General features: G+C 44.1%; 1 protein-coding gene across 3 annotated transcripts in view; it reads left to right on the top strand.

Annotated features, from left to right (window-relative positions):
- The first annotated feature begins 5,410 nt into the window (after positions 1 to 5,410).
- The window catches only part of Ptpn2 (protein tyrosine phosphatase non-receptor type 2), a 59,259-nt gene continuing 42,730 nt past the window's right edge, over positions 5,411 to 21,939 (top strand). For all 3 annotated transcript variants that reach the window (XM_051163501.1, XM_051163503.1, XM_051163500.1), the window contains exons 1-2: positions 5,411 to 5,577; positions 20,551 to 20,641. In XM_051163501.1, coding sequence (XP_051019458.1) covers positions 5,509 to 5,577; positions 20,551 to 20,641 — 160 coding nt within the window. In that variant the 5' untranslated portion in view covers positions 5,411 to 5,508. The remainder of the gene's footprint in view (positions 5,578 to 20,550; positions 20,642 to 21,939) is intronic.

Genomic DNA, 21,939 nt, shown 5'->3' with positions numbered 1-21,939 from the left:
TGTCTTTTCCAATAGTCTTAGGTGACTCCTTTGAAAGAACTGGTTGATTCCAAAGGGGTTGAGACCCACAGGTGGAAAACCACTGGTTTAGAGGAGGCAGGAACACACCTGTGGTTTTGCCATGTTATACAAGACTTTATACATGTGGTTAAATTCTAGGCTTTGAGATGGAGAGGAAATCACAGTGTCCTCAAAAACCTGGGGAGGTAAAAGTTCTAAGTAAAAGAGGCAGGTGACACAGATCAGAGTGACAGTGAGTGGAGCTTTCTCCCATTATGACAAAATGCTTGAGATCATCAGCTGAAGGAACAAGGGTCTGTCTGGGCTCATGATTTCAGAGATTTGGTCCAGGTTACCTGGTTTTGCTACTTTGGGCCTGTGCTGTGGTCACACACGGTAGAGAAGGCCCATTTCCTTCATGGTGGCCAGGAAGGGACCAGAGCCCCCAATATCCTTTCTAAGGATTTAAAAATATTAAAAACATCTAAAACATTAAAAAGCATCTGAGTGTGGTAGTGTACACCTTTAGTCCCATCACTCAGGAGGCAGAGGTAAGCAGGTCTCTGTGAGTTCGAGGCCAGCCTGGTCTGCCAAGTGAGTTCTAGGACAGCTGAGGCTACACAAGGAAACCCTGTCTCTAAAAACAAAACAAAAAATAATTTTAAAGTTATAAACTATTTATACAGGACTATTAGTTAAAAACTATTATTTTTCGTGGCGCACGCCTTTAATCCCAGCACTCAGGAGGCAGAGGTAGGTGGATCGCTGTGAGTTTGAGGCCAGCCTGGTCTACAAAACGAGTCCAGGATAGTCAAGGCTACACAGAGAAACCATGTCTCGAAAAACCAAAAAACAAACAAAAAAAAAACTTATTTTTCTTTTTACTTTTTTAAAAAAGGCAGACAGGGAGGAGGATATTAGCTCCATTTTACAGCATATGTGAAAACACTGCATCCATCTTTAATGTAAGACAGATCTGAGATGCTAGGTGGTTGTAGCGCAATCCCAGCACTTAGGAGGCAGAGGCAGGCTGATCTTTTTTTGTTTTTGTTTTTGTTTTTCAGTTTTTCAAGACAGGGTTTCTGTGTGTAGCCTTGGCTATTCTGGACTCACTTTATAGCCCAGGATAGCTTCAAACTCACAGAAGCCCGGCCACCTATGCCTCCCAGAGTGCTAGGATTAAAGGTGTGGGCCACTGTGCCGTTGTATGGCCTATCCTTTTCTAATGTGGATTAAAAAAAAAAAAAAAAAGACATGACTAGAGAAATCAGAAAGTTCCATCTAGAAGCCAGGAAGTGGAAGGTGTTGTGGGCATTTCCTGGAGTTATAGATGGTACAAGAAGTAACATAGTCCGGGAGGCAGAGGCAGGCAGATCGCTGTGAGTTCGAGGCCAGCCTGGTCTACAAAGTGAGTCCAGAAACCTTGTCTCGAAAAACCAAAAAAAAAAAAAAAAAGTCTACCATTCTGTTCTTATGAAGAATCACTTAAGTTGTCTTGTAGGGATAAGCTACTTGGTAAACTTTGGTCTTTCACAGAACTTGGAAGCAGAGACATGGGCTAATGGGCATCTGATAGGCTATGCATGTCTCCCTACAAAAAGGGCTTTTCTTTCTCAAACCCAAAGCTTTAGAGAAGACCTTACGTAAGTTGCATGGTAGAACACAAAAGCCACCAGCTGCACTTGGAGCCAGCCAAGTCTGAGCTCTCAGAGATGTCACTGAAAAGCTAAGACACAGATTTACAGCAGAGGGTCATTTGCTTTCGTTCTTGTTCTCTGTCTCGTCTCTCTCTGTCTCTGTCTCTCTCTGTAACTGTTTTGTTTTTTTGAGACAGGGTTTCTCTGTGTAGCCTTGGCTGTCCTGGATTCGCTTTGTAGACCAGGCTGGCCTCAAACTCACAGGGATCTGCCTGCCTCTGTCCACAAGTGCAAGTGCTGGGATTAAAGGCATGCGCCACCACCGCCTGGCTTCTCTTTGTAATTGTATTTCAGGTCTTTGCAAAACAAGGCTCTGAGGATATCCAGGGTCAGTGTGGCCCTCAGCTTGATCCGCAGGTGTATGGGCTCTGGGGAGCCCTGTGTGCATGCTTTTGTCATCGTTTACAAACATTGACTGCTGAGACGGACTCCTTTCTTCATAGCATGTTCTGACTTCTGAGGAGGAAGTCACCATGGAAAACAATGGAGCGTTTCCTGGCAACTGAAGTGTGACAAGAGCTGTCTGCCATGATCAGAGTCTACTGTCTTCCTACTGGCCCCTCCCTTTCAGGTTTGGCTGCTAAGCCAGAAAAGAATCTCTAAAAACGCTTGGTAACAGTTCCAAACACCATACGTTACCACCGTGTATTGAGCTTTCCGCTTTCTGGGTCTAGTTCAGCATCTTGAGGAGCTGGTTGGTGTAGTAACATATATTTTGCTCTTTTGAGTCCGGCACCACTTGTGGGTGACACCATTATTTCCCCAGCTATGGGCCGTTGTGAAATATGCACATAGTGGATGACCTTATAAGTCTGTTGCTTGATTTGGTTGACTAGTCAGCTGCTTATTCTTCCACAAATATAGTACTGCTGTCAGGAATATGCTCTGCATGCCTATAATCCTAGTGGCTGGAAGGCAGGAGCAGGAGGGTGTCAAGCTTCAGACTATACTAGACTACAATGTAAGACCTTAACAAAGCAACAGAAAAGCAAGCACAAGCCACACAAGCCAGGCCTAGAATCCCAGCTACTTGGAGGATTACAAAAACAGGCTTGCTTCAGTTTCAGAACAAGTTCAAGACCAGACTATGAACTTAGTGAAACCCTGTCTCAAAATTAAAATGAGTCTCAGGCTATCTCCACCCGGCAGCCGCCCAAGTAATGACATGGAGACTTTTTACTAATATGAAAGCTTGGCCTTATCTTAGGCTGGTTCCCAATTAGCTCATATAACTTCAATTAACCCGTTTAGACTAATCTACCATGCTGTTACATGGCTTGTTACCTCTCAGCCCGGGTACCTGCTTCTTCCTCTGAGCCCAGGTAGGGAATCCTGTGCCTGACTCTTTCCCAGCATTCCTATCCCTGTTGGATGACCCTCTCTCCTCTCCTGCCTTGCTACAGGCGGGTCAGCTCTTTATTAACCCAATCAGAAGATGAAAAAGAATGTTTATCAAGGCCGGGCGTGGTGGCGCACGCCTTTAATCCCAGCACTCGGGAGGCAGAGGCAGGCGGATCGCTGTGAGTTCGAGGCCAGCCTGGTCTACGAAGTGAGTCCAGGACGGCCAAGGATTCACAGAGAGACCCTGTCTCGAAAAACCAAAAAAAAAAAAAAAAAAAAAAAAAAAAAAAAAAAAAAAGAATGTTTATCAAAAAAAAAAAAAAAAAAGCCGGGCGTGGTGGCGCACGCCTTTAATCCCAGTACTCGGGAGGCAGAGGTAGGCAGATCACTGTGAGTTCGAGGCCAGCCTGGTCTACAAAGTGAGTCCAGGATGGCCAAGCCTACACAGAGAAACCCTGTCTCGAACAAAACAAAACAAAAACAAAAACAAACAAACCCCGCCAGGCATGGTGCTGCATGCCTTTAATCCCAGCAGTGTGGGGGGACAGAGGCAGGTGGATCGCTGTGAGTTCGAGGCCAGCCTGGTCTACAAAGTGAGTTCAGGATAGCCAAGGCTACACAGAGAAACCCTGTCTTGAAAAACCAAAACAAAACCCAAAAAAACCGACCCCCCCCCAAAAAAAAACCCTTAACCAAACCAAACCAATACAAAGTCCTGCCTGCATTCAGATCTCTACTGGTACAGAAATCAGCATTCGAATAATAAAAGACAAACTTTACACAGAGCACAAAAATGTAAAATAATTAATCTTTATTTTTATGTGTGTGGTTATTTTGCAGGTATGCATATGTACCAAGTATGTGCCTGGTGCCCATGGAGACCAGAGAGGGCATCAGATCCCCTGGGAATCTGGGACTACAGATGGTTGTAAACAGCCATGTGGGTTCTGGAAATCGACCAGTCTTCTGAAAGAGTAGCCAATGCTTTGAACCAGTGAGTCCTCTCTTCAGCTAAATTGTAAAAAATGCCTAGGGCTGCAGCTCAGTAAGAGAGTGCTTGTTGAGTCGGGCGTGGTGGCGCATGCCTTTAATCCCAGCACTCGGGAGGCAGAGGCAGGCGGACCGCTGTGAGTTCGAGGCCAGCCTGGTCTACAAAGTGAGTCCAGGATGGCCAAGGCTACACAGAGAAACCCTGTCTCGAAAAACCAAAAAAAAAAAAAAAAAAAGACAGTGCTTGTTTATCATACGCAAGGCCCCCGGCACATTTATGAAGTGGAAGCAGTAGCGGCTCAAGTCGGAAACTGGGCTGGTGTTTCAGTTTCATAACAAAACCAACCAACCCCCCCCCCCCAAAAATCCAGCCCAAACAACCAAACCCAAAGATGACAAAAAACGTTCCGCTTGTGCTTCTTGCCACCCAGTGGCCACTAGCTAGGTGAGGCAACAGAGCAAAAACGGAGATAGACACTGAGTCATGGAATTGCTGTGTTTAGGGGGTTTGTTCTTTGTGTCCAATGCTGGGGATGTACTTTACTGAATCCCCAATTCCAGAGCTAAGTTATTTGTAGATAAAAATTTAAAGCTGGGCGTGGTGGCTCACGCCTTTAATCCCAGCGCTCAGGAGGCAGAGGCAGGTGGATCTCTGTGAGCTCGAGGCCAGCCTGGTCTACAAAGCAAGTCCAGGATGGCCAAGGCCACACAGAGAGACCCTGTCTCGGTATCAGAGAACACAGTGAGTACGTCTCTACAGGTCTTCACTTGATCTTGGCCAAAGGGCCGAGAAGCATTCTTCACATGTCTTAAGATTATCAGATGGTAAGATTTTTAAGCGCATGAGTTCAGCAACATTGAATTATCGTGAAGCTGAGGCAAAATGATTTCCGGAGCCAGGGGCTTCTTTGGTAGAAGGGGACTTACAAGTGCTTTGAACAGACAACACTAACTTTGTAGCTGTGAGTCATGTTCCAAACAAGACACATTCTCCCAAATGCCTTCCTTTTTCCCATAGCGCTTTGTTTGGCACAAAACTTGTTGGGCTGACATCACTGTAATGTAATGTGTTCCAAAGTTGTGCGTAGGCCATTAGATTAACCTAGATAGTATTTAAATAGAACTTAGATACTGCGAGGAACTCGGAGCCGGCAGACTTTTCAGGGACTCTCTCACCTCCCGAACCACCACAAATGTAGCTGCAGGATGGTGCCCGGCCACGCCCCTCCCACCTGGGCACTCTCCCGACCACTGCCCCCACCGCGGCCGCCCCGCCTCCACGACGTCCAAACCACGCGGCGCGGAGGCGGCGCGCTGACGTCCGACGCTCCAGGTACTTTCCCCAAGGCCGGCTTAACTCAACGTGGGGGGCGGGGCGGGGCGCGGAGCGCGCATGCGCCATAGCGCGAGCGCTCTCCCCGGATAGAGCGGGGCCCGAGCCTGTCCGCTGTGGTGGTTCCGCTCGTGCTGCCCCGCCGCCATGTCGGCCGCCATCGAGCAGGAGTTCGAGGAACTGGATGCTCAGTGTCGCTGGCAGCCGTTATACTTGGTGAGTCGCAGGCTCGCGCGGCGTCCTGGCCTTCCGAGGGCCCGGGCTCGTGCCTGCCGGCTCCGTGTCGCCTCCCCCGCCTCCCGGCCGGGCGGAAGTGGCGAGCGCGGGCCGCGTCAGGGGCGCGCCTGCGCGGACAGCCCTTAACCACTTTGCGAGGCTTTGGACGGGAAACGTCTAGGTGGCCGGAGGCTGTTGGTTCTGAAGGCGGCGCCACAGCGGCGCCTGCTGGCTGCGCGGGCTGGACCCCGGCGTGTGGTGGGCCGGGTGGAGGGTCGGGGGCCACCCGGCGTGGGGTGAGACGGCCTCCGGCTTCCTCGCTGACAGCGTTTTTTGTCGGCCGGTGTTCGCAGGCGGAGCGCGCTGGTAGCCGGTGCAGCGAAAAGGGCGAGAGAGCCCGCGGGGTCTCGGTCACTTCGCGGTATCCTCGGGGCTTTGTGGCGATAGCAGAGTCGCAGATGAAGCGTCAGCGAGGGCTCCCGAGGGATCGGGGATCGTCAGTTTTTTCATAGGCTACTTTCTCCCGGACAGCGGGGGGCATCCTCTGCTAGAGCTTCCCGGAACAAGAGGCTTTGCTTGTGTTACAGTGATCAAAGTAGCGTTCTCTTTAAACATTTCTTTGCTTAGGCATACTTTATAGATGTGTGTATGGTACACCACAGATCCCTATGTGAGCTTTGCATTTGGGCGCATTTTCCAAATGAGTGCACCGGTGGTAGCAGCATTCAAAGTAACCAACGATCCTTTTGGGGCGCGGCGGGGAGGGGCGTCCTAAAGAGGCCACATGTCCGTAGGCCGCCGCTGATCTCTGTCGCCAGGAAATAATCTTAACCAAGTTAGTTTATAATAATCTGTACTACGAACGCTCGTGACTTTTTTTTTTAACAGCTCGTGGGCTATCTTTTATCCAGGGAAAACTTTTCTTCCCTTAAAAATGACTCATTGCTAATCATTATTATCAAGATCGAATTTAGTGATGGGTGACTTGTTAAATGCATTTCCTTATGTTTTGGCCCATTCCCACTACACCAAAAGAAGCTAGAAAGCTTTCTTTTAGAGCTGAATGATCTTGGGTTTTTCCGCTATTCCATTTAATTAGATAACAGTAAAATTTTTTTGGTCCTTTTGCATAGCACAGCCCCCTTTGAGATAGAGTCTCAGTAATAACTTTGGCTGGCATGACACTTGATTTGTAGACCAGCCTGACATCACAAATCCCCTTGCCTCTGCCTCCTGAGTGCTGAGATTAAAGGTGTGTGTCACCATGCCTGACTAGGACATTTTTTCTTAACAAATACCCTAATTTGCCAGGTTCAGCATACACTAGACTAAGGTACTAGTTTTTATTATCATTATTACATTGGGGGGCGGAGGCATGGCCCTTTGCATTTGTGTGGAAAGCAGAGGACAACTTCAGAAGTTGATTGTTCTCTACCATGTGGGTGCTGGAGATTGAACTTGGATCATCAGGTTTGGCAGCAAATACCTTTTACCCACTAAGTCATCTTTCTATTCCAGGCACTCGTTTCTGTTTTTCCTTTTTTCTCTTTTCTTTTTCCTTTGTTTGTTTGTTTGTGACAGAGTTTCTCTGTGTAGCCCTGCTTGTCCTGGACTCACTTTGAAGAACAGGGTGGCCTCAGACTCACAGGATCCACCTACTACCCTGCCTCCGAGTGCTGGGATTACAGGCGTGTGCCATCATGCCCGGCTCAGGCACTAGTTTCTAAAGAACACTAGTAAGGACTCTTCACTGAGATATAGAGCCCGTGTTATGCTGTATATTGTTTTGTGACAGGGTCTGATTGTAGCCCAGGCTGGCCTTCCTATGTCCACTGTCAAAGTGCTGGGAAGAATTCTAACATTGTAGAAAATCTTAAATGCAAGTACTTGTATCAAGTATTCAGTTTTCCTCTGTGTGTGTGTGTGTGTGTGTGTATGTGTATACACACACCTCCAGGTCTCCTTTTTATGGTTGCATTAGTTTTAGCAGAGACTGCTGCTCAAAACTGCAAATGATAAGAAGCACTGAAGTAAGAAGGAAAAGATTTACCAGGTGGTGCCTTCAGTTCCCACATTCAAGAAGCAGAGGCAGGAAGTCTGTGAGGTGCTTTTGTTTTGTTTTTGAGGCAAGATTTCCTTATGTAACCTTGTCTGGCCTTGAACTCAGACTGCCCTGCCTCTCCAGTGCTGGGACAAAAGTCTTGCACCACCATGCCTGGCTCAGATCTCTGAGGTTTGTTCTTGGTTTTTGGTTTCTGGAGACAGGGTTTCTTTTGTAGTCCTGGCTGCCCTGGACTAGCTTTGTACACCATGCTGGTCTTGAACTCATAGAGATATACCTGCCTCTGCTTACGAGTGCTGGGATTACAGGCATGTGCTACTGCTCCTGGCTCAGGTCTACATAGTTCCAGGCCAGTCAGGGCTACATACTAAGACCAAGTATAAACAGACAAAATGGTAGGTGGGGGACTGGAGAAATGGGTCATTGGTTAAAGGGCTTTTTATTCTTCCAGAGGGGCTTGATTGAGTCTTAGCACCCACAGGTAGCTCACAACTGTTTCTAGCTCCTGTTCCTGGGAATCCAAAGCCCTCTTCTGGCCTTCAGGGACACCAGTTATGTACATGGTCACAGGAAGACAAAACACACACACACACACACAGAATTAAGAGGCCAGGCATGGGGCTAGAGAGATGGCTCAGTGGCTAAGAGTACTGACTGCTCTTCCAGAGGTCCTGAGTTCAATTCCCAGCAACCACATGGTAGCTCACAACCATCTATAATGTGATCTGATGTGTACTGTATACATAATTAAATAAACAAATCTTTTTTAAAAAGAGAAAAAGGACTGGAGAGATAGCTCAGTGGTTAGGAGCGCTGCCTGCTCTTCCAGAGGTCCTGAGTTCAATTCCCAGCAACCACATGGTGACTCACAAACATCTATAATGAGATCTGGTGCCCTTTTCTGTAGATAAAGCACTCATATACAATAAATAAATAAATCTTAGTTTTAAAAAAAGAGAGAGAGAGAGAGAGAGAGAGAAAAAAGGCCAGATATGGTGGCACATGCCTTTCTTTAATCCTGGCAGAGGCACACAGATCTCTTGAGTTTGAGGCCAGTCTGGTCTGCAAAGCTAGTCCAGGACAGCCAGGACTATAAGAGAAACCCTGTCTTGAAAAACCAAAACCAAAATCACATAGAGTTAGGGAAGAAAGTAAAATAATGACAATAATTCAAAAACCAAAAGGGTGCTGGGCTGTGGTGGCTCATTTCTTTAATCCCAGTACTCTGGAGGTAGAGGCAGGCAGATCTCTGAGTTCAAGGTCAGCCTAGTATATAGAGTGAGTTTCAGGATAGTCAAGGCCACACAGAAACCGTGTCCTGGAAAAACAAAACAAAACCACAAAAGGGCTAATACAACTTAATTTAGCTTGATTTAATTGATCCCTCTTAACAGAGCAGAAGCACTTATGCTGGGTGTGGTGACTAGCCTTTAACCTATCAGTGTGGAGACTGATACTAGAGGATTGTTGTGAGTTAAGACTAGCCTGTAGCTGGCCGTTGGTGGCTCAAGCCTTTAATCCAGCAGGGGCAGGCATATCTCTGACTTTGAAGCCAGGCTGTGTTACATAGTTCTAGGTCACCCAGGACTACAGAATAAGATCGTGTGTTGAAAAAAAAAAAAAAAAAATCACCACGCGGTGGCACACATCTTTAATCCCAGTACTCAGGAGGCAGAGGCAGACGGATCTCTGTGAGTTGAGGCCAGCCTGGTCTAGAAAATGAGTCTGGGACAGCCAAGGCTACACAGAGAGACCCTGTCTCAAAAAAAAAAAAAAAAAAAAAAAAAATTAGGCTGGAAAGCTGGCTCAGTGGTTAAGAGCACTTACTGCTCTTCCAAAGGCCTTGAGTTCTATTCCCAGCACCCACATGACAGCTCACAACTGTCTACTACCCTCTTCTGGTGTACATATGTAAATGTAGACAAAGTACCCATATACATAAAATACATAAATAAATTGAAATAAAATTTTAAAAAAGAAAGAAAAAACCTAATTAAATAAAAGCCAGCATATATTTCAGTCCTAGCATTTGGGAAGAGGAGCCAGGAAGAGCATGGAGTTCAAGGTCATCTCCAGCTACTTGTGGAGTCTCTGTCCAAAAGGAAAAGGCAAGGTGGCTATGTGGGTAAACTCGTCTGTTGTCAGTCATGAAGACTTGAGTTCAGTCCTCTGATTCACATGGAAGGAGAGAACCACATGTTGTTTACAAATTGTCTTCTGATCTCCATACAAGTGCCTATTAATGTGCACCTACAATAACAAACTAAATAAAACAATTTATTTTTATTTATTTTTTTGTTGTTTTGTTTTTTGTTTTTTTGAAACAGGGTTTCTCTGTGTAGCCTTGGCTATCCTGGACTCGTTTTGTAGACCAGGCTAGCCTCAAACTCACAGCAATCACTCCTCCTACTTCTGCCTCCCAAGTGCTGGGATTAAAGGTGTGCACCACAACGCCTGGCCAATAAAACATAATTTTAAAAGAATTGGAAGTTAGGGAAGATGACTCATTTGTAAAGTGTTTGCTCTGAATGCCTGAGGACCTGTATTTAGCTTCCGACCATTTACATAAAGGCCAGGCCTGTAGTTCTAATCTCAGTGCTGGAGAGGTGGAGACATGCCGCTCTTGGGAGCTCTCTGGGCAGCCTAGCTGAATCAGTGAGCTCCAGATTCAGTGAGAGACCCTGCTTCAAAAAATAAGGTTTGGGGGCTGGAGAGATGGCTCAGGGTTAGGGGCCCTTAGTACTCTTGCAGAGGACCCTAGTTTGATTCCCAGAGACCAGGTAGCTCCAGTGCCAGAGGATCTGACATCTTATGTCCTCTATAGGGATTGAAGTCCTGCATATAGACACATATACACACAATTAAAAATAATTGTGTGGCGGTGCACGCCTGTAATCCCAGCACTGGGAGGCAGAAGAAGGCTGGTTTCTATGAATTTGAGGCAAGTCTGGCCTACATAGTGATATATAGTGAGACTCTGTCTCAAAGAAACAACAAAAACAAAAAAAATGTATCAAGGTAACACATAAATGGTTTGGAAATGCTGAATGCTAAGGATGTCTTCTTGACTGCCAGCCAGCAGTGTTTTTAAAGAGAACAGACGCAGTAAAGCCTGGAGAGTCGTAACGAACAAAGCAGGGAAGGAAAGCTGTTGCAGAACATGAAGGGCCACATGCTACAGGTGCAGCAGGCTGGAAGGGCTCGGCAGATGATTTCAAGGGCAGTATCAGCGTATCACAGTCCTGCAGAGCTGGCAACAAAGCTGGAAGAAGTGCAGATAAGTGTAGACGTTTAAGAAACTTAGCTTGAGGGGAAGAGGAGGTAGCTAAAATGAAGCACAGTTATTTGTCTATGTCAGCCCTTTATCACTGGTTTCCCAATGGCCACAACGTAAAAGTGAGCCCTTCTGCCTCACACCGCTGGTGGTGCCTCTGTGGCTTCATTCCCCATGTCACCCCGCCCCTCACGTTCTGTTGTTGGAAATGTGTGTATCCACCATCCCCTTGAGGTCTCTAAAATGCAATTTCCTTTGCACACCTGCTCTCCCTTCTTTTCCCTGTCACCTAACATCTCCTACTTATGTCTGAAGTTGGGGAGCTTTCTAACTTATCAGTTCATGCTCATACGAGCGCCTGTAAAAAAAATCTTTGACACCAGGGTTGGAGAAATGTCTCAACAGTTAAGGACCAGAGAGAGGATCTGTATTCGTTCCCAGAACCCACATGGCACTCACAAATGTTTGTAACTCCCATTAAAGGGAGCATTCTGCTTTATTACAATAGGTGGTGTTTGTGAAAATGTTTTATGAGTTCTGCTTTTTCTGGTAATGCTGGAGGAGCTAGAAGAAGAAAGAATTGCTCTGGACCAAAACCTAGACGCTCAGCTTTTAGCTGCCTGAAGGACACCAGAACATTTACTTCATACCTTATTACAATTTTTGCAGGGAAGAATGAATTGAATATTTTTGGTTGAGGTTCTGGCCTCCTACTCTTTTTATTCTGTAAATACAGTTGCTTTTAGAACATTGATTTGGAATTAGGTGTGGTGGCCCATGCTGATACTAGCTAGCACTTGAGATACTTGAGGAAGATCTTAGAGGTCAGTCTGAGCAATGTAGTTAGTTTCAAGTCAGCTTGTATAATTTAGCATTACGCTGTTTCAAAACAAAACAAGATTAGTTTAAAAAAAAAAAAAAAGAGCCACCACAGTTTAGGGCTAGGAAGAGTATCTTTTCTTCCTATTTATTTATTAAGATTTAATTATTACTATGTATACAGTGCTCTGCCTGCATGTACACCTGCAGGCCAGAAGAGGGCATCAGATCACATTGTAGATGGTTGTGAGCCACCATGTGGTTGCTGTGAATCAAACTCATGACCTCTGGAAGAACAGTCAGTGCCCTTAACTTCTGAGCCATCTTTCCAGCCCTGAAGAGTTTCTTGGTTAGTTGGTTTTGTTTTGTTTTGTTTTTTGACAGGGTTTCTCTGTATAACAGCCCTGGCTGTCCTGGATCTGCTTGGTAGACCAGGCTGGCTTCGAACCCACAGAGATCCACCTGCCTCTGCCTCCCAAGTGCTGGGATTAAAGGCATGCACTATCACCGCCCTGCGGTTGGTTGATTTTTTGACACAAGTTCTCAGTGTAGCCCTGGCTGACCTGGAATTCACGATGGAAACCAGGTGGGTCTCCGACCAGAGATTCATCTTCTTCTCCCTCCTCAGTGCTGGGATTAAAGTCGTCGCCACCCTTCCTGACTTGTTTTTGTTTTCCAAGGCAGAGTTTGCTTGTGTAGCCCTGGTTGTCCTATACTCACTTTGTAGACCAGGCTACCTTGAACTCATAAAGATTCGCTTGCCTCTGCCTCCCTAGTGCTGGGGTTACAGGCATACCACTGTGCCCAGCCTTTGGTTTGTTCTTTTTTTTTCTCTCTCTCTCTTTTTTTCTTTGTTTGGTTTTGTTTTTTTGTCTGTGTAGCCTTGGCTGTCCTGGACTCGCTTTGTAGACCAGGCTGGCCTCCAACTCACAGCGATCCGCCTGCCTATGCCTTCCGAGTGCTGGGATTAAAGGTGTGCGCCACCACACCCAGCTTTGTTTTTATTTTTTGAGACAGATTTTCTATCTGTAGCTTTTACTGCTTTGGAACTAGTTAGCTCAGTTTAGCCTTGAACCAATGCTAATCCTCCGGCATCAGTTTCTAAGTACTGGGATTATAGACATGGGTCATGGGGCCTTGGGAAAGTTGTTGGGTTGTGTGAGTTTGTGGGGAGGGGGCTACTAGTAATCAAGCTCATGGCTTCAGGCATGCTAGGCAGATGTTCTACCACTGAGCCGTAACCACTGTTAGCCTTTCCTCCCCAAACATTTTTGGGCTAGGCCTCTATCACTTACTAGCCTTGAACATGCCATCTTCCCGCTTTAACCTCCAAGTAGTTGGGTTTCTAGGCCTGTGCCTCCAGGATAGGCATGGTGAAAGTTCTTGATTTATAGAAAGAAAGATTAACGAAATGCTGCACTTGCTTAAATGTATGCTAAGGCCAAATCTTCTGCCTGGGGATTTGGAAGGATAAAGAATTTGCTGGTTTTGCTTCTATGTTGTGTGAAAGTGCAGTAAGATGGAAAAGGACTTACAATTGCAAAGTTGAGTACTGCCTGGTGTCATACATTCCCTGGGGAGCTAGAAATGAGCTCCTGTAAGTAAATCCCCTGGACTAGTGTATGCATTATATGCTCATCCATAAAGTAGTTATTACGGTTATCTTTGTGACGGGTTACTATTTTTATTTTTGCTAATGTATAGTCCTAAATTTTGGTAATGAATATATATTGATTTATTAAAGGTGAAAACTTTTTTTCTCTCCAATAAAATCACAAATAAAAATTCAAAGCTAGGTATGTGGTGCATACCTCTAATCCCAGCCTTTAGGAGGCAGAAACCATTAGACTTCTCAGTTTCAAACTAGGTACTGCTACACAGTGCGACCTTATCTCAAAAAACAAAAGTAAAATCCTCTGGCTACTTAATAGCCTGGTCCTCCTGAGTGCTGTGATTACAGGTGTGAATCACCTCACCCTCATTGGAACAGGGTCTCAAGTAGCTCAAATGGAATTTTTTTTTTTAAGACAAGGTTTCTCTGTGTAGCCCTTGCTGTCCTGGACTTGCTTTGTAGACCAGGTTTGCCTCGAACTCATAGAGATCCACTTGCTTCTGCTTCCTTAGTGCTGGGATTAAAAGCATGTGTGACTGCGCCTGACTGTCCAAACTGACTTCTAACTATATAACTGAGACTGGCTTTGAATTTGTAATCTTCCTGCCTCTACTTTCCAAAGTGTTGCAATCGAAGGCATATATACTGCCAGGCTCAGAATATTTTGTATGTTAAAACTAAGCATTGGTTACTTAAAACAAAACAAAACATTTGTAAACTAAGTATGATCTGTATGCATGTAATCATGTACTCTCAGAACTTAGAAGTTTGAGGTCAGGAGGTTTGCCATGAATTTGAGGCTAGCCAGGGCTACAAAGCAAGACCCTATCTACAAATACAAAACAACCCCCCCACACACCCCCAACACACACACCCAACACACACACACACACACCCCCAACACACACACACACACACACACACACACACACACACACACACACACACCAAACCAGTGTTGCATGAAATCTTACCCTATTTAAGTTGATACAATGTAGAAAAAAACATTCTGACATTTGACACAGTAGGGTTTTTTGTTATGTGTATGAGTTCAGCCTGTTCATGCCATGTGTGTATGGAGGTCACCTAAACCTTTTGGGAGTATAGTCCTCTCTCCCCACAGTGGGTACTTGGGAATCAAACTCAAGTCATCAGGTTTGTGTGGCCAGCCCTTTTACCTGCTGAGCCATCTGGACAGCCTGAGACTTAAGATTTTTATAGATACATACATTTAAAATTAAAAGATTGTTTTAATATGTAACAAAACAGAAAGATCTTTTTAACCAAAAGCATTTGCTTATCTCAGTTCTAATAACTGCACTGCAGTAAATTCCCCTCCCCTGGATTTGTAATTTAGACCAGGTATCATTTACTTCGAGTTAATTATAAAAGCTGTCTCCAGAAAATATGTACGGACACACACATACAGATCATTTATTTCAAATTAAAATTTAATTATCCTCAAAACATATATTTATCCATACAACTCCACCCCTGTTTTCTGAGACAGGGTTTGGCTATCTTGGACTTGCTTTGTAGACCAGGCTGGCCTACACACAGAGATCCACCTGTCTCTGCCTCTCGAGTGCTGAGGTTAAAGGCGTGCACCACCGCACTGGGCTTCCATACACACATCTTTACATCTGTATATAAACATATAAAATAGTGTTTGGCCTTGTCCATAAAATCTCCTACTACCACCATCTGGTTCTCTCTCTTTGAGATAAGCTCTTATGTATCCCTGGCTGGCCTGGTGTTTGGCATTGTAGCCCAGACTAGCTTTAATCTCAGGGCATGCCTCCTTCAGTCTCCCAGGTGCATGTGTCACCTATGCCCAGCTCTCCTTGATATGTATAGTTCTTTTCTTTTTTCTTTTTCCCTCCCTCCCTCCCTTCCTCCCTTTTTTCTTTCTTTCTTGAACAAGATTTCTCTGTGTAGTCCTTGCTGTCCTAGAACTCGTAGACTAGGATGGCCTTGAATTCACAAAGCCCTTGCTCCCTCTGAGATTCAGGAGCTGGAGCCGGCCTCTCCCCTGTCCAGATTGTTCTCAGCACTTATGCCTTTCATGCTACTGTTACTGCTTATAGCCGTCGGTGCCTTTGCTTTTCTTTCTTTCTTTTCTTTCTTTTTTTTTTTTTTTTTTTTTTTTTTTTTTTTCTCGAGACAGGATTTCTCTGTGTAGTCGTGACTGTCCTGGACTTGCTTATAGACCAGGCTGGCCTCGAACTCACAGCGATCCGCCTGCCTCTACTTCCCAAGTGCTGGGATTAAAGGTGTGCGCCACCACCGCCTGGCTAGTCAATGGCTTTTCTAAGCCATACTTCCAAAGTCTTCCACATTCCTCAAAAACAAAACAAAACAAAACAAAAAACATAGCCAGGTTTTTCATAGCAACAATTCCACTTGGCTCCAACTTACATGTTGATTTTTTTTTCCTGCCATAAAATACTATGACCAAAAAATATCTTAAGGAAGAAAAAAGGTTATTTGGCTTATGGTTCAAGAAAAATAATTCCTGATGGTGAGGGAGACACAGCAGCAGGTAGCCCAGAAAACAGTATGAACTGGAAATAGCTAAGGCCATGAGCTCAAATCCTGGCACTTCCTCCTGCACGGCGCATTGTCTTTGAGGTTCCGTAACCTCCCCAAGTAGTGCCCCAGTTGAGGACCAAATGTTCATGCACACAAGGGCATTTTTTCATTCAAACCATAGCAGTGTTGAGTGTGGTTGGTGTGGCTGCCTGCTGCTTTTTTTCTTTAAATGCTGATCTTACATATGAGACAGACTTTCTGGGGGTCTTTCTTTCTTCCTTTCTTTCTTTTTAATTTCAAGACAGGGCTTCTCTGTGTAGCCCTGGCTGTCCTGGCTGTCCTTGAACTCACAGAGATCCTCCTGTCTTTGTCTCCCCATTGCTGGGATTAAAGGTGAGCACCACTATGCCTGGCTTGGGGCTGTTTCTTTTACGATCATCCTATAACAAGTTGTTTTATGGGGGAGGAGGTCCCCCTCGGCCATAGACCTAGGGGAGGGGAATAGGGTAAAAGTGGGAGGGAGGGAGGAATGGGAGGATACAAGTGATGGGATAACAATTGAGTTGTAATCTGAATAAATTAATAACATTTAAAAAAAACTGGAAATTAAAAAAAAATAAAATAAAAGTTTATTCCATAGTCTTAAAAAAAAAAATCAAGTTGTTTTAAGGATTTTATAAATGTGTACTTAGAGGATCTTCTCAATTCTTGTGATCTTGGTAAAAATTATTTTACTGTCTGATTTGTTGCAATAAACGGAAAATATGATAATGACTGTAGTGTACGCTTCAATGATTTCTTTTTTTTTTTTTTTAAGATTTATTTATTGATTATTATGTATAGTGTTTCACCTGCATGTCAGAAGAGGGCACCAGATCTCATTATAGATAGTTGTGAGGCACCATGTGGTTGCTACGAATTGAACTCAGAACCTCTGGAAGAACAGACAGTGTTCTTAACCTCTGAGCCATCTCTTCAACCCATCAGCTTGCTTTCTTATAGACCCCAGGATCACCAGCCCAGGGATGGCACCACTCACAATGGGCTGGGCCCTTCCCCATTGATCACTAATTAAGAAAATACCTTAAAGCCAGATTTTATGGATCAATTGAGGTTTCTTCCTTTCAGTTAACTGTAGCTTGTGTCAAGTTGTCCTAAAACTAGCTAGCATATGCTCCTTATTATTTAGATACCTGGTTTAGCTGCATAGGAAGAAAAAGAAAAATAAAGCAATAATGGACAGTAGGTTTGTGTTTTTGTATAGTGAGAGTTCTGAAGATAGGAGGGATGTTCCTGTGGCTCCCTAATGGCTGTTCATGGTACCCTTTGATTTCTGTGTAGCTTTTCTTGGAATTTGCCTTTTTGTTTTTGTTTTTTTTTAAACCTGTTGATCATAGGAGGGTTTGTGCCTACTCTTGGACATCAAAACCTGTGTTCTAGGCAAACCCAAGAGAGGACAAGTTTGCTGAGCCGGTTTTTCTTTTTTGACTATTTGGGTAATCCTTGGTTGAGGTGATCTACCTCATCAGCTGAGTAGCTGCTACTACCAGCAGCACACATCCAGTGTGTGCCCGGTCACTGAGCTGGCCGCAGTTTTCATGATAAACCTTGTTCAACATACAGCCCAGCCCTGCTCCATATTATCATTGGCCACCTTGTATGACAGGCCTATCTTTGTGTTTGTTTTTTAAAAGGTTTATTTATTTTTATGTATACAGTGCTCTCTTGCATGTTCACTTGCAGGATAGAAGAGGGCATCAGATCCCATTATAGATGGTTGTGAGCCACCATGTGGTTCCTTGGAATTGAACTCAGGACCTCTGGAAGAGCAGCCAGTGCTCTTAACTTCCGAGCCATCTCCCAGCCCTACTTTTTTGTTTGTTTTGTTTAATTTTGAGATAGGGCCTGACTCCTATGTAGATGAGGCTGACCTCATAGAGATATACCTGCCTCTTGCCTCTTTAGTGCTGGGATTAAAGATATGTAACACCATGACTGGCTCACAGGCCTGTTCTTAACTGTAAAGCAGGCTTTTTAGTCAAAAATCAAATTAGCAACCTTGAGTGAGGAAGAAGGGATAGGGAAATGCTGCTGGTGTTCATCTCTAGAGCGCCTTTTTACAGCATTGGGATTTCCTGTCTAACATTTGCCAAGAGTAAAAACATGGAAAACAAGTAGCAACATTGATGATCTGAGAAAATGGGTTCACTAAGAAAGTTCTTTGTATTGTTAGCTAACAAGAAAGTAAGTTATGGCTATATTTCTTAGGGCTGAGTATCTGGAATGAGGGGTATATATGCATTGTTTTATGAATTTTAAATCCCTCATGCTATACTCACTCCTACCATCTTTTATTTATCTATTTAGTAATATATTTTTATTCTTTGAGAGCTTCGTATAATGTATTTTTTGTTTTGTTTTTGTTTTGTTTTTTTGAGACAGGATTTTTCTATGTAGCATTGGCTATTCTGGACTTTGTAGACCAGGCTGACCTCGAACTCACAGAGATCCGCCTGCCTCTGCCTCCCTAGTGCTGGGATTAAAGGCGTGCGCCACCACGCCTGGCTTTGTATAATGTGTCTTGATCATAGTCATGCACCCCTGCTCTTTACCAAAATCTTCCTGGATCCTCATCTTGTCTCTCTATCACATTGTGTTCTTTTTTATTTAAAAAATTTTAGGTTTACTATATTTTATTCTGTGTGTATGGGTGTTTTGCCTCCATGTGTATCTGTACTGCGTGTGTACAGTGCTGCAGAAGTAAGAAGAGGCTCAGATCTCTTGGAACTGAAGTTACACAGATAATTGTTAGCCGCCTGTGGGTGCTGGGAATTGTTTGGGTCCTCTGCAAGAGCAGCCAGTGTTCTTAACTGCTGCGCCATCTCTCCAGCTCCTATTTTTAGTATTTTAAGATGAGACTACCTAGTTGAGTGGTGGCAGGCCATGCCTTTCGTCCCATGGGAGGCAGAGATGGGCCAATCTCTTCAGTTTGAGCACCACAGAGTGAGTTCCAGGACAGCCAGGGGGACAGAGACTATCTTGCTGCAGGTGTCCTGGTACTCCTTCTTCCTAAATGTTTCCTAAGTCCTAGGTGTGTAGGAGCTATGTTGTAGCCTTTTAGCTGCCTAACACCTGGTCAGTTTTTTGCATTTTGACCAGTTGTGAATTTCTGTAATGGTTTTGTCTGCTACAAGAAACTTCTTTAATAAGCAGTGAGCTTATCTGTGGATATAGGATAAATATTTAGAATGGGGTTCAAAATTATACTTTGATATTTTTTTTTCAACATTAGTAATTGTAATAGTGTATACATATAATTGTCCTTCTAGGCTGAAAAATAAGAGCTACCAACTGATAGACAAGATTCACTGTAGAGGATTGGATATACAACAGAACAATTGAAGATTCAAGTGAAGGTGTCATGGAGGGGGCCCCATCCTCTGCTCTTGCTTTATTGCCACCACTCCATAAGAGAATCACCAATACATTTTATTTTACTTATTTATTCATTTATTTATTCAGTCTGGTCTGGAACTCATAGTGATCCACCTACCTCTGGCTTCTGAGTGCTGAGATTAAAGACATGTGCTACCACACCTTGTTCCCAGTAGGTTTTTTTCTTTTTTTAAATCCCGTTTATAGTTGGGTCCCATCAGAGTTTATGAAATTCCTTAGAACAATTCCTTAGAATACTTTCCTTGAAGAAAAATGAATTTAAAATATGGGCTATAACACATATGGGATGAATAAGTAAGAGCAAAGCAACTTTCATTTCTATATATTTAGATTTTATTAGGTTTTAGTAGCTAAAATTTGATGGTCTTGATGATAAATGATTTGTTGAAATAGAATTACACAGGCCGTTTTTCAAGACATGGTTTCTCTGTGTAACCTTGGCTTTCCTGGACTCACTCTGTAGACCAGGCTGGCCTTGAACTCACAGTAATTCACCTGTCTCTGCCTCCCAAGTGCTGGGATTAAAGGCATGTGCCACCACTACTCGGCTGTTTTGTTTTGTTTATTGTAGAAACTTAAGATAGAAACTCAAAAATACAGGTAGCTACAATAAGAGTTTTAGTCAGTATTCAGATGGGGTACATCTAGTTCTGTTGCATTACTTCTGCTCTATGAAGTATTTCCTGCTTGTTTGTAGGTGTTGGTTTGTTTGCTTGTTTGTTTTTTGAGACAGGGTTTCTCTGTGTAGCCTTGGTGGTCGTGGACTCGCTTTATAGACCAGGCTGGCCTTGAACTCACAGCGAGATCCGTCTGCCTCTGCCTCCCGGGTGCTGGGATTAAAGGTGTGCGCCACCACGCTGGCTGGCCCTGAGGAATCTTGACTTGCTCTTTTTTTTTGTGTGGCTGGAAAGAGCCGTGGGTGCTGGGAACCAAACTCTTATATTTATGGTTGTGAGCCTAGCCTTTAAGGGCTGAGCCATCTCTCCAGCCCTCTTGACTTGGTCTTAAGGCTGCCACTTACTGTATACTTGACCTTTGACCAATTATTTGAATCATTAAAGCATTTCTGTTCATGTTGCATGATGTGCAATGATATAAACACTGCTTTGTAGAGTACTTAACATAAGTTCTTAATGGTATTCTATATTAGCTGGGGGAATATATGCTGCTATATAAAAATTTAAGAGGGATATTAAAACATATTTTTGTTATTTTAAGGAAATTCGAAATGAGTCCCATGACTATCCTCATAGAGTGGCCAAGTTTCCCGAAAACAGAAATCGAAACAGATACAGAGATGTGAGCCCATGTAAGTACTGTGGGTTTGTGTGCATGTGTGTGCATTTCAGTTTGTTTCAGCAGACATGATGCAGTGACAATCTTTGAGTAGAGAGTGACTAGTATAGCAAGTTTTAAATTATTATGTACTTTTTCTTTTGTTTGAGACAAGGTATCACTGTATAGTCCAGGCTGTTCTGGAAAATGCTGTATAGTATAGGCTGACTTCAGATTTGTAGCACTCTTGCCTCCGCCTCTAGAATATTGGGATTATAAGTGGCAGCCACCACACCAGGTTTAACATGTGCATTTCACATGTGTATGTACACACGTGTATGAAAGGTTGAGGTTGGTGTCAGGTGTCTTCCTTGATCACTTTCTACCTTATAGATCAACTTTTCCTGAACCCCAAACCAGCTAGGCTGGCTAGGCGACTTGCTCTGTTATAACTTGTGCTGGGATTACAGTCAGGCTGCTACATCCACCTGGCCTCTTACTTAGGTTCTAGGTATCCAGACGTGGTCCCTTACACTTACAGAGCAAGAACTGTACTTACTTAGTCATCGGCCCATCCATTCATCCCTCTATGGTTTGAGGAACATTTTATTAACTCTTCTAAGTTCTGGTAGAATTCAGCAATGACTCTTGTCTCTTGGTCTCAGATGGAGGATGCTTGTTATTCTTGCTTCCTGTAACATCTCAGCATTTCCCAGTCCTATCCAGGGTTCCTTAGCTTGCCAGTGAAGCGACCTCCACCAAAGCTCTCGTTCCCTTTGCAGCTCTCTTCTCCAGGCTTCATAGCTGCTTATTGTGTTTCCTGTCATCCCCTTTCCTCAGCACAACCTTCATCCATCCTGGATGTCCTGATGTCACCATGAAACACCAACTGTATCATTCCTAGACCTCTTCAGCACGCTTTACTTTAATCTTCAGTATCCTTGCTCAGGAAGAAAGGAAGGAGGGATTGTTTATTTTGTGGCAGGGCTTCCTGTGTCTGCTCTACTGTCCTCTGACTAGTGTAATCTCTGTCTCAGCCTCCTAAGTGCTGGAGCTACAGGCCTGGGCCACTGCACCCAGCTTTCACCCTTGTAGTCTTAACTGGTGCTGCATTCAAGGCTACTTTTTGTGTCAGCACTGTTTTTTGTTTATTGTTTTGTCGTTTGTTTTTAACTGCTTCTCTTGGAGTGTATATGCTCTTTCATGGCATTGGATTCTTTAGTTCTTTGACTTTTAGTTTATTAAAGTGTTGCCACATCCGTCCTTAACCAATCTATTACTCATAACTATTTAGCTATTTTTAAAAAAGATTTCTTTATTATTTTGTATACA

This window comes from Acomys russatus, chromosome 20 (assembly GCF_903995435.1).
Source record: "Acomys russatus chromosome 20, mAcoRus1.1, whole genome shotgun sequence".
NCBI classification, from domain to species: Eukaryota; Metazoa; Chordata; class Mammalia; order Rodentia; family Muridae; genus Acomys; species Acomys russatus.
This window is presented reverse-complemented; position numbering and strand designations above follow the sequence as displayed.